Genomic DNA, 12,176 nt, shown 5'->3' on the forward strand with positions numbered 1-12,176 from the left:
CCAGTCTTCATGAGAATGCACTTTGAAAGAAACCTTAGAATCGTATGTCTGGAGCTAGAAGGCTCAAAGACCACAATTGGTCCAACCTTCTTATTTTACAGATCAGGAAACTGAGGCTCAGGGAGGTTAAGTGATTTGTCTACAGTTACACCAGGAATGTGCCTCAGAGTCAGGATTTGAACCCAGAGCCTCTGATTCCAGATCTCACTAGCTCTCACTTTTCCCACTAAACTACATCAGGCTATACAAATGTGAAATGTTGTTTATTTAGCATTTTATCTGTGGATCGAGGTATTTGTCCCACTGATACTGAGTAAAGTGAGCAGAACCAGGAGAACATTGTACACAGCAATAGCCATATTGTGTGATGACTGACACTGATAGACTTAGCTCTTCTCCAAAAGACTCATGATGGAAAATGCTATCTACATCCAGAGAAAGAACTATGGAGTTTGAATGCAGATTGAAGCATACTATTTGCTCTTTTTTTTTAAACTTTTGTTTTGTTTCCTCTTTCTTGTGTTTCCTCTTATTGGTTCTAATTCTTCCTTACAACGTGACTAATGTGAAAACATATTTAACAGGAACGTATATGTAGAGCCCATATCAGATTGTGTGCTGTGTTGGGGAGGGAGGAGGAGAAGGAGGAGGAGAAAAATTTAAAACTCAAAAGTTTACGGAAGTGATTGTTGATAAATCAAAATAAATTGATAAAAAAAAGATATTTGTCCCATTTTCCAAAGATGTCTAGTTGGAGATTTTTTGTCCCCCCTTAGCCAGGGAGCTTGGTGGGGAGGAGAGGAAGGTGTCTTGAAGAAGATTCAAGAACCAAAGCAAAAAGACCAGTGTGGCATGCTTCTCTCCCTAGGTTTCCCTTAGAAACTGAAATTTTAAAATTTCTCATTGCTCAGTTCCCTGTCAGTTTTCATTTGTTATCCACTTCTTCAAAGTACTTTATGGTCTAGTTGGGAGAAGGCATTTGGGAAATGTGAGCCTTTCTCAGAGCACTGTCATCGTTTGGTCACAAGACCACTCACTATACTGCTCTGGGCCCCTGAGATTAGATGTGTTCTAAGGTCCTTCTGCCTCTAACTTTCTGTTTCATGCCTGAGTAGCAACCTCAGTGTTAAGGTGACCAAATATCCTTTTCTGCAGGAAAGATTACCTTGCCTTTGGGGACTTTGGTAGTACAAAAGAAATTCTGATTTAGAGGTGATGAGTCCAATTCCCTTTCCAGCATAAGCCAGAGAGGGGTGGCTATAAGAATGTGTACCCTCACATTGAGGTTTCAGGGCTGGCTCTAGGCAAAGAGATTTATGATTTATCCAAAGGTGACTGTGACAAAACACAGTGTTCCCTTCCCCCAGGTCCCTAAGTGGGTTCTTTCTGCCTCTGGCCACTTAGGGAAGAAAGGGATAAGATTAAAAGTCTTTCAGGTGAAGGAGGCTTAAAAGTATATCTTCTAAAGGGAGTATTTGAATTTTAAATAAGGGTCAAGTGGCAGTATAGATGATAAGGAAGACTTCTGGAAGACCTGGGTTCAAATCTTATCTCTGACAGCTGCTGGCTGTGTGACCCTCAGCATGTCACTTAACTTTTTCAGTTTCCCAGGCTCTAAGAGTGTAATGTTACACAGCAGATGCTGGTGTACATTAGTACAGTCAGTTTTCTCAACAGAAATTCCCTATAGCAATGAAATTATAGGTCCAGTCCCATCCCCAAAAAGGCCAATGCTTAAGTTAAATGATGACATTCTGGGCACAAGGCATCTGGGTGATGGAGATATTGGGAGAAGGGGACAGGGAGCTTTCTGAATGACCTTCAAGTCAAAACACTTTGGTCACTTGCCTATGTACATGTTGTTGTTGGGTTTTTTTTGTTTTTTGTTTGTTTTTTTTTAAATAGAGGAGGGCAGCCAGCCCTGAAGGGGAGGGTTCTAACAAATGTCTTGAGAGACCTTTCTCTATCCTCCTTAAAGAACAGGTAAATGGCACAAAGTTAGACAATAGTGTAAAGGGGGAAGGGTGAGGCCCTGGATAATCCAGGAACTCTTCATCAATCCATGAATAATTGAGATGTAATTATTTCAAAAGTGAATCTAGGTCACACTAAATAAAGACCAGAAGAAAGTAGAGTGGTTAACTTTTCCTTTACTATTCCAGTTGAGTTAACAGTATGGGTCGCACCAGAACAGACCCTGAGGACTTTTTTTCTGTGCAAGGTGGAAAAGGGAAAACCCTATATTTAGTAGAAGTTGTTTTCAATTAATGTACTTCCTCATTTGGTTGGTATCAGCTGCTGGTGTGGGAAATCGTCCCACCTTCTGGTCTTCACACTGGAGACAGAAGAGCTTTGAGAAGGCCAACAGTGAATGTATGAGACCTGTTGACTTTATCCAGCTTTCCTCTGCTTTAGGTTTGGTCCATCAATCAAACAAAAAACATTTATTAAGAATTTATTATGTGCTAAGCTCTGTGCTATTTGTGTTTTGTATCTCTGGGGACGGGGACACACACACAGACACATATACACACACACACAAGATAAAAGCAATCTCTTGCCCTCAAGGAGCATGAATCCGCATTGGGGGCAAGGGGAGGGAAAGGAAAATAGACAATATGTAAGTAAACAGGTAGATTCAAGATATATAGAGATTAAATGAAGGGTAGTGTGAGAGGAAATAGTGCTAGCTGAAATCCCAAAAGTATTTTGGAAAAAGCCTGTGAAGGGTGGCTTAGAAACCAATGTTTGGAAATCCTGGAACCAAAATAAGGTCTAGATTATTTTTTTTTTCTTGAAAGGAGGATGTCTCTGTCCCCAATTCATTCTATTTTTGTAACAAAATCTTTTCTCCAAGGAAGAGATTCAGCATCTCTGAAAGTACTGTGGTGCTATATTGAAGTGTGACCACAGCAAATTGAATTAATATTGTTATTACCCTCTAGCAGCTTCTGTTTTGAAGCAGGACCTGTGTAAAAACCAGTCCAAACTCAGTCAACTTTGCAGAACTTTGGGCAAGTGTCTTACTTTTTCTAGGCCTCAGTTTCTCTGCTCAAAAAAATGCACAGTTGGACTAGGTCTCTAAGGTCCCTTTCAGCAATCTGAATCCAAGAATTCAATGGTTACTTTCTTTATGAGATGGTTCAGAATTCTTAGGCACTAACTGAGGAGGCAGCTAGGGGGTTCAGTGAATAGAGTGCTGGGGTCTGAGGTCAGGAAGACCTGAGTTCAAATTCAGCCTGAGATACTTACTAGTTGTGTGACCCTGGGCAAGTCACTTAACCCTGTTTGCCTTAATCCACTGGAGAAGAAAAAGGCAAATTACTCCAATACCCTTGCCAAGAAAACCCATGTGGTCCATGGGGTCATGAAGAGTCAGACCTGACTGAACAAATTAGGATAGTAGATGAGTAGGTTTAGAATTTTATGGAAACACAGGTCCATTTTCAAAAAAAGGCAAAGAGAAGGTAATAAAACAAAAAACTGCATTCATCTAAATACATAGGATAAAGGGTGTCACGTATTTTGGACTTTTTTTTTTTACATTTTGTCACTATTTTCCCAGTTACTCTGGGTGAACATTCTGTGCAAAGTGCCAGCGATTAAGTAATCTTTCTGGTGAAATTCTCCATCTGTAGAAAAAAGCCATATAAGATGCACTCATCGATTGGCTGATGGTTTTTCGTTCCTTTTTCATTGTCTACAGCTCTCTTCTCTTTGTACTCTAGGCTATTTTAGGAATTAATTTCAAGAATGGCCATTTTAATAGGGGTATGCCTGTTTGGATTGCACCATTTTTGAGAGACAGATTGAAGATGTAGACTGCACTTACAGACAGAAGATCTGGTTCAAAATCCAGCTCTGTTGCTTATAAACCCTGTGACTAAGGCTAAGTCACCTGGCTTCCCTCAATGGCCAGCTTAGTGTCTGTGTAAAATGAAGACTCTGGACTAGTCCAGTCCAGCATTTTCCAGCATTTTACAGTTGTAATATTGTTTTTTCCATTGCCCAGTTTCTCTGATTCTAAAGGGATAAAAATTAAGGACCAGATGCTACTCCTGGTATAAATATCAACACTACTTGCTCAGTGTCCCAGAGTGACCTTCTTAAAGGCTAATGTATCATACAGACTTCCATTACTGTTACATATTCTTGAATTTACAGGCTAGTTCTCAGCTTAACATATTTGTGGGATATTTGTTTTCCTGTCCATTCTAAGACAGAGGGAAGGAAAAGCCTGGTGAAAATATTTCCATTGTATTTTTCAACCTGTTCGGTCAACTATAGATAAAATTGTCAAAAAATCAAAGGGAGTGGAGTACAGTACAGCATTTGAGCCTAGGAAGGCAGTGGTAGATCTGTGTCGTTATCCTTTATTTTAAAAATTACAGAATTTTAGAGATGGATGAGTTTTTGTTGTTATTTGTTTTTGTTTGTTTGCTTAATTGTGTTTGACTCTTCCTAACCCCATTTGGGGTTTTCTTGGCAAAAAATACTGGAGTGGTTTGCCATTTCCTTCTCCAGCTCATTTGACAGATGAGGAAACTGAAGCAAACAGGATTAAACAATTTACCCAGGGTGGTCGGACAGCTAGTAAGCGCCCAAGGCTGAATTTGAACTCAGATCTTCCTGACTTCAGGCCTGGCACTCTATCTTTTGTGCTTCCTAGCTGCCCCATGAGACCTTATAGATCACATATTCCAATATCAGTCAATGAATAAACATTTATTAAGTGCCTACTATGTACCAGGTACTATGTTAAGCACCAGGAACACAAAAAAAGGCAAAAGACAGTCCTGCCCTCAAGGAGCTTACAATCTGATGAGGGAGACAACAAACAAATATATACAAAGCAAGCTATAACAGGATAATAGGAAATAATTGACAGAGGAAAGCACTGGAATTAAGAGGGCATAAGGAATCCTTTCTGTAGAAGGCAGAACTTCAAGGAGGTCAGTAGTTGGAGCAGAGGGAGGAAGGGAGAGAATTCCAGGCATGGGGAACATCTAGAGCAAATACCCAGAGCCAATAGATGGAATATCTTGTTTGTGGAACAGCCAGTAGGGCAATGTCACTAAAGAGTTTGAGTGGGATGTATGAAGGTGTATGAAGACTAGAAAGATAGAAAGGGGCTTTGAATGTCAGAGTATTTGTATTTGATCCTTGGTCCAATATTGGATCCTGGAGCTTATTAAGTATGGGGGTGGCGTGACTGGACTTGTGTTTTAGGAAAATCAGTTTAGTGATGACTGGATGATGAGTGTGGGGAGAGCCTTGAGGCAGGCAGATCCACCAGCAGGCTATTGAGCAGCCATGAGGAGATGAAGGCATACATTAGAGTGGTTACAATGTCAGAGGAGAGAAGGGGGCATAGTCAAGGGATGATGCAAAGTTGAAATCTACAGACTTTGGCAGCACATTGGATATGGGAGTGAGGTGTAGTGAGGAATCTAGAATGACTCCTAGATTTTGAGGTTCAGGGATGGCAGGAGGGTATTGCCCTCCACAGTAAGAGGGAAGGTGGGGAGGGGGAAAGATAGTGAGTTCTGTTTGGACATAATGAGTTTAAGATGTATATGGGACATCTAGTTTGAGATATCAGAAAGATGTGAGATTGGAGGTCCACCAATTATGGCAGGATAGATAGATCTGAGAATCATCAGCATAGAGATGGTAATTTCATCCATGTGAATTGATAATATCACCCAAGTGAAGTAGTATAGAGGAAGAAGAGAAAAGGGTCCTAAGACAGAACCCTGAGGGACACCTACAGTTACAGGGCCTGATCTGGAGGAGGATCCAGCTAAGGAGACTGAGAAGGAGTCGTCAGAGAGGTAAGAGGAAAACCAGGGGAGGGTGGTATTCTGAAAACCATTCTGAAGATGAGGAAACCCAAGCCCAGAGAAATCAAGTGACTGGCCAAGAGCAAAGAGCAATTTAACAACATAACAGAAAGAGAATTAGAACCCCATTCTCTTATACTCTGAGGTATTAGAAAGTATAATCTCAGCTATAAGTTCAGTCTCAGCTCTGTTTCTCACTAAACTGATAGACAAGTTGTTTTGACTTTCTGAACCTCAGTTTCCTCATCTGTTAAATGGAGGACTAAGTAAATCCCCAATAGGTAAGCTTCCTAATTCCTGAACGTAAGAGCTAAAGGATGGTTGATCAATGATATTGAAGCACAATTGCAGTTTTTGCAATGCAGGTTGGTCTAAGTATGAACTAGGTTTGAATCTTGTTACTGACTCACTCTGATGCTGGGGCAAGTCAGTTAATTTCTTAGAACCCAGGGCAACTCCACAACTATAAATTGCAGACCATTCGCATATTTGCATTTGGTGGATTAACTGTACCTAATGTATAACTCATAGTGAGTTCCCTATACGAATAAAATCAGAAGTCTAGGTCCTCCCCCCTCAGGAAAAAAAAATGAATTCAAAGATGATGATGGGAGAGAGGAACCTTTATTTGTAAGGTTGGCTGAGAAGATTAAAATGGAGCCAAAACAACGTGACAGTTTTAAGACAAATGTAAGAACTGGAAGGGACCTTAGAGATGATTAGCTCAAACTCATTTTTATAGATAATGAAAAGTGTAGCCCAAAGTAGAACTAACTGGCTTTGCCCAAGGTCACACAGCTAATTAGTGGCAAAACCAAAACTCAGAGCTCCTGGCTCCTAATCCAATCTGCTTTCTAATATGCCATCCTACCTCAGCCAACAGCTCAAACCATATCCAGACTGTTAATGTAGACCACTACACATCAGATAATCTGAACCAAACTCTAAGCTTCCCTTTACTCAAGGCTTGATCTAGGCAAAATTTATGAAGCAGGTAAAGTTTCTTTTCCTCATGCCACTGAATCCTCCTTCCCTAATGTCTCCTTATCCTCCAACTCCATTTGCAGCAGGCATTTAGTGTTTTCTTATAACATACTGCTCCTGCCAAGAAGAATGTCTGGCAGATTTATTCAGACCCCAAGCTACCTAGAGACCTGATACATTACTCTTCCCAGGGGTATTTGCATCTTGAAAGAGGAAAGGACAAGGGCAATATTTAACCCAGAAGAATGAATTATTATAAGTTTGCAGACAAGTATGGGGGGTAGAGATATATATGAGGAGGCAGCTTCTCCCCCGTCATGCCACACATATATATGGTTGATCTTGTCCATACTACTTAGTGGTTGTTGGCTCATTGGGTTTTGATGGCTTAGAGTGAGTGTAAAGAGCGATTGTTTCTGTTATGGCAAGAAATTCTGAGGGTCTTCCCCTCCCAGACTGATTCTTCTGTGAAGGCAAACTAGACCATCTTTTGCCTCAATTCTTACTCAGCCTTTAACTACTAAATGAATATTGCCTCAGACAAACTGGAACCTGGGAAAGACCTTAGCTGAAAAAGGCCAAGGTCTCCCACTACATCCAGGCCCACTGCCAGTTGTCTTGACCTATGTCTTATTACTGGACTGTGATGACTCTGGGAGAAAAGAGAGAGGCTGATGACTTTGCACAGCCCTGCCTCACTTAAAACCAATTCATTTGCAAGTCAAGACATCATACTCCTAATGTCATTGGTCCTCTTTGAGAAGGAAGGATGAACCATAGGGGTTGTCATTTGGATTATTAAGTCTAAACTTTTTTGTAACCTGGAATTAACCTGGGTCAGAATAAATTTGAAAACTGCCCATTCTTCAAGGTCTAGCTAAACTGACACCTCCTCCATGAAGTCCTTTCTGATTCCCACCCCTTCTCCCAAGAAATCTTGACCTCCTCTGAAATCTCATGTCACCATGTCTCTTCACATTCTACACTGTACCAAAATTATTTGTGCTTATGTCTCATTTCTTCTATTAGACTGTAAGCAAAGTGAGGGTAAGGACTCTGTCTTAGTTAATCTTTTTATTCTTCTGGTACCTTGCTAGATAAACATTAGTTCTGAACTGTTGAATCATGTATAACTTGCTCTCAGAAAGTTGTGCCTAGTATCTCTGAGATTTTCCTTCAAAATTTTTTTTTAAACTAAGATGCAGGTGGTTTTTATGTGGGGGTGGGTAAGATGGCCAGAAGTTTAGAACTATACTTGCAATTTGGATATAATAATGGCACTTACATAAGTGGATACCTTGTGAGAAACTCATAATATTTTCAGATACATTGAACCCTGCCCCACTTCCCCAATCTTGGATGCTGAATGTATTCCAACCCACTTTGGTCTTGGCCACTGGTAGTCAAAGATTTAGGTATGAGATCCGAAGCCTAGCTGAAAGAACCAAACAGGCTGGTTGACTGAACCTCCTCCCAGGAGATCATAGAAAGGAAAATGGATACTCACCAGAGTGGATGGGCTTTCCGTAGCAGGGCTCTGGTGACTTAGGTACATTAACTTAGTTATTAAAGACTGAGGCTACCAAAGACTACAACATATTTGGCACAAACAGCAAGGATTTCTCTATAAGTACTCAAAAGCTGACATTGTGATGTCATCACCCTGGGTGTGGTCCCCGGTGTGTGTGTGTGTGTGTGTGTGTGTGTGTGTGTGTAAGTTCATGGTGGTCGTAGAGTACACGGAGTGATATATCATGCTCTCTGATAGGAGCACTGTGCATCCTGGCTTCATGCCAGCTCAGCTGAATCAAGAGCAAGTTGTGATCTGCTTGAATGTAAAGGCCTTTGAAATTATGATAATGCTAACTACTGTCATCTTTTTCCTTTCCAATGATTTCTTGCTCTCTGCTTAGCCCCACAACTACTGCCTTCTGTTCCATCATGACCTATTTAGAATCTATTCATTTTTAAGTCCAATAATAGATTCATATTTTCTGAAGATTTTTATAAATATCCCTTATTTGACCTTTACATATATTTATTAAATATCATAAATATGTTTACATATCCAGTTTACCACCTCCCATTTATCCACTTTGTGGATTAGCTAGCTATATCTAATTTAAAATTCAGGGATTATTTCCTCATCTGCCTGCATCATAGTAGTCTGTTCTCTTCATAAGTGTGTCACTGGAGCTCAAGCGCATACATGAGGCCTTTCCTAAGTGTCTAGCACATAGTAGGGCCTTAATTATTAACTGATTGGTTAGCTGATTCCTGAGACTCCTAACTACTAGTGTACTCTCTTAAAATATATATTTATTCCAATGCCTCATCATGGCATGAACATGACCTGGTTTCTCAAAGGCTGTGCCCACAGACTACAAATTTGGGCAGGTTCTACCACACTGGAAAGGTATGGTCTTGGGAACAAAATGGATAAATCTATCTTCTGAGGACCAGCTTAGCGAATTACCAGTAGGTTATCTACCCAGTGATGAAACTATTTTGGAAATGGTGAACCACGAAATGGAAAAATTGTAAATGGTCCTCCATCTTGTGCAGCCCCTTTTTATTGTTGCTATGATGACTTGTTGCTCCATTGTTTTCAGTCATGTCTAACTCTTCATGACGCGATTTAGAGTCTTCTTGGCAGAAATACTGGATATGATGAAACTGAGGCAAACAGGGTTTAAGTGACTTGCCCAGCTAGTAAATGTCTTAGGTCAGATTTGAATTCAGGAAGATGAATCTTCCTGACTCCAGGCCTAGCACTCTAACCACTGTACCACACAGCTACCCTGCTATGATGGTAGCATAGTGGCAAGAAATAGGACAGAGGATGCTAAGAATCATGCAGTTTTTCAACTGCCTCTAAACTTTAATTTGACTGTTGATACTCTAATGTGAGATCTTTGTCCAATGACAAATGAATGCATGTGTTGCTGGAGGAGTTAATATAAATCTTGACTTTTTTTTGTTTAAATATAATCAGAAGAATTAAGAATGAAGAAAGTTGCAATGGAAGGACAGCTCACAGATACTTCTTAAAGAGACAAAGAAAAAAATTGATGGAGTAGGAATTATCATAAATACTTGTAAAATGATCCCTACAAAAATAACCGTAGCTTTCGTACCAAAATCAGTTGATATGGACAAAGTGATAGAGAAATCCCATGAAGAACTTCATAAAAATCTTCCATATTAAATCAACACACATTCTAATGACTATGACTTTAGGGCAAAGGCAGGAAAAAGTGAAGAGAGAGAGAAATATATGGGGAAGCTTGTTCAGAAAAAGTAAGTGAGAGAGACCAAAGGAATAGGTCACATAAAAGCCTCATGCCCTTGTATCATGAACAGTTTCTTTAAAAAATAAAGAAAGAAAAAAAAAAAAGAAAGAAAGAATTTGTAGGTGCTGGACATGGCAAGCGCCAAACAACATTACATAGAATGAACTGACTACGTTTAATGACAATAAAATACTTATAGGCACGGGAGTTTTCAGTCAGCTGTATGTATACAGCTAAGCCATCAATCATCAGAGCTAGGATCGGCATTTATAATAAACAAGAAAGAATAGTAATGAAAGATATGGAGTACAAGTAAGAAGGTTTAACAATGAATTATTTAAACAAGCTATTGAAAATTTAACATAGGAAGTAAACAACAGAAATGACATTGAAACCAGTTGTGGTTTCATCCACAAGTTAAACCAATGTAAATTAAGTGCCACAACAAGGAAACCAAAAGAACCCAGAAAACACCTTAGTCAGCAGATATTTGACTGAGGGCTGTCAAAGGCAACAATGGGTTAGAATGTAAACTTATCTGTAAAACCTTATGATGAATGATTATGAGCCATCTCCTAAAGCAGTGAAAGGTAAAACAATCTAAAGCAACTTTGGCAAGATAGTCAACTAAACAAAGTCATCCCAAGGGCATAAAATGAAAGAGGACTACAAACAAAAGAAAAATGAAAAAAAATTTTGAAAAAAATTATTACTAAAAAACCTTTCTTTTTCCATCAAGGATAGAGGAATCACCACACTTGAATCTGAATATCAGTCCCTGAGGTGCCTACAGAAGAATTAGAAATAGTACTACAGAGAACAGTGACAGGAAAAGCAGACAAATTGGATCAAGAATATACATATATAATATATATGCATAGAAGAGATCCATGTGGGAGATGATAAAATTGTCAGGGCATTATGGAACTGATTTTCAAGGTATCCAAAGGAAGGGCGTGTACCAAAGACATGAAATAAAACTCAGACTTTGTGGATCCTTAAAAAAAAAAGTAACCAAGAAAACATTAATGACTACTGACCTATGTGCCTACTCTACCATGTATAAAAAAATATGAGGGTCATCTATACACAAATTCAGAATATCCTCAATGAAGATACTTTATTACGAGGAAACAAATAGGCTTTTTCAAAGAATATTCAACCATAGACTCTATCTCACAGCTTAACTGAAAGATGTAAAGAACATATGATATTGGGGCAGCTAGATGGCTCAGTGGATAGAGCACCAGCCCTGGATTCAGGAGGACCTGAGTTCAAATCCGGCCTCAGACACATAACACTTACTAGCTGTGTGACCCTGGGCAAGTTACTTAACCCCATTGCCTAGCAAAAACAAAACCAAAAAAAGAACATATGATATCATTAAGCTTATTTTTTGTTGATGACAAAAAAGTATTCAACTGGGTAGAGCCTCTACAACATGGGTTCTTTTTATAACAAAATGTCTCCCACCCACATACCGATCATTCAAGATTCCTTTCAAGATGTAACAGTAGAAAGGGTCCTGCTCAATGACATTCTAATAACATCAGGTGAGGAATACAACAGGGAGATATACGCTCCACAAAACTATTTACCACTGTGATGGATGAGATCCAGTATGAAGTTCAGGTGGAGTAGAGATTCCTTATGGATGGCACAGTCCTTTGGATGCCACTGTTTGTGGATGACTGTTGTGTTGACTGCTTCAGGAGTGTGCTGGAACCTATTCAAACTGACTAATGAGAATTGATGGTTAAATTTTCAATGGCAACATTCACACCTCAGAAGTAGGTGAATGCTACAATTCAGGGTTTGATTTGTTGTTTTGCCTAGATCAGAGGTATCAAACATGTGGACTGCAAAACTTCTGATTGTCACCCAAACCAGATTAATTGGAAATCAATTAATTGGAAAATATTTAACAAAACAAATAAAAATGCCATAAGACATAGATAATATTACATTTTAAAACTAAGTCACCATGTAGTTCAGAGGGTTCCTTATGTATGGACTGGTGGTCTCCTTTTGAGTTTGATACCACTGGTCTAGATTT

General features: G+C 39.4%; 1 protein-coding gene across 1 annotated transcript in view; it reads right to left on the minus strand.

The window, feature by feature from the left end:
• The window catches only part of BANF2 (BANF family member 2), a 36,930-nt gene extending 28,478 nt beyond the window's left edge, over positions 1 to 8,452 (minus strand). The window contains exon 1 of the mRNA XM_020984939.2: positions 8,335 to 8,452. Within this exon, the coding sequence (XP_020840598.1) occupies positions 8,335 to 8,382 (48 nt within the window). The 5' untranslated portion in view covers positions 8,383 to 8,452. The remainder of the gene's footprint in view (positions 1 to 8,334) is intronic.
• Between the last annotated feature and the right edge of the window lie 3,724 nt (positions 8,453 to 12,176).

This window comes from Phascolarctos cinereus, unplaced genomic scaffold (genome assembly GCF_003287225.1).
Source record: "Phascolarctos cinereus isolate Bilbo 61053 unplaced genomic scaffold, phaCin_HiC Scaffold_2;HRSCAF=192, whole genome shotgun sequence".
Taxonomy (NCBI): Eukaryota; Metazoa; Chordata; class Mammalia; order Diprotodontia; family Phascolarctidae; genus Phascolarctos; species Phascolarctos cinereus.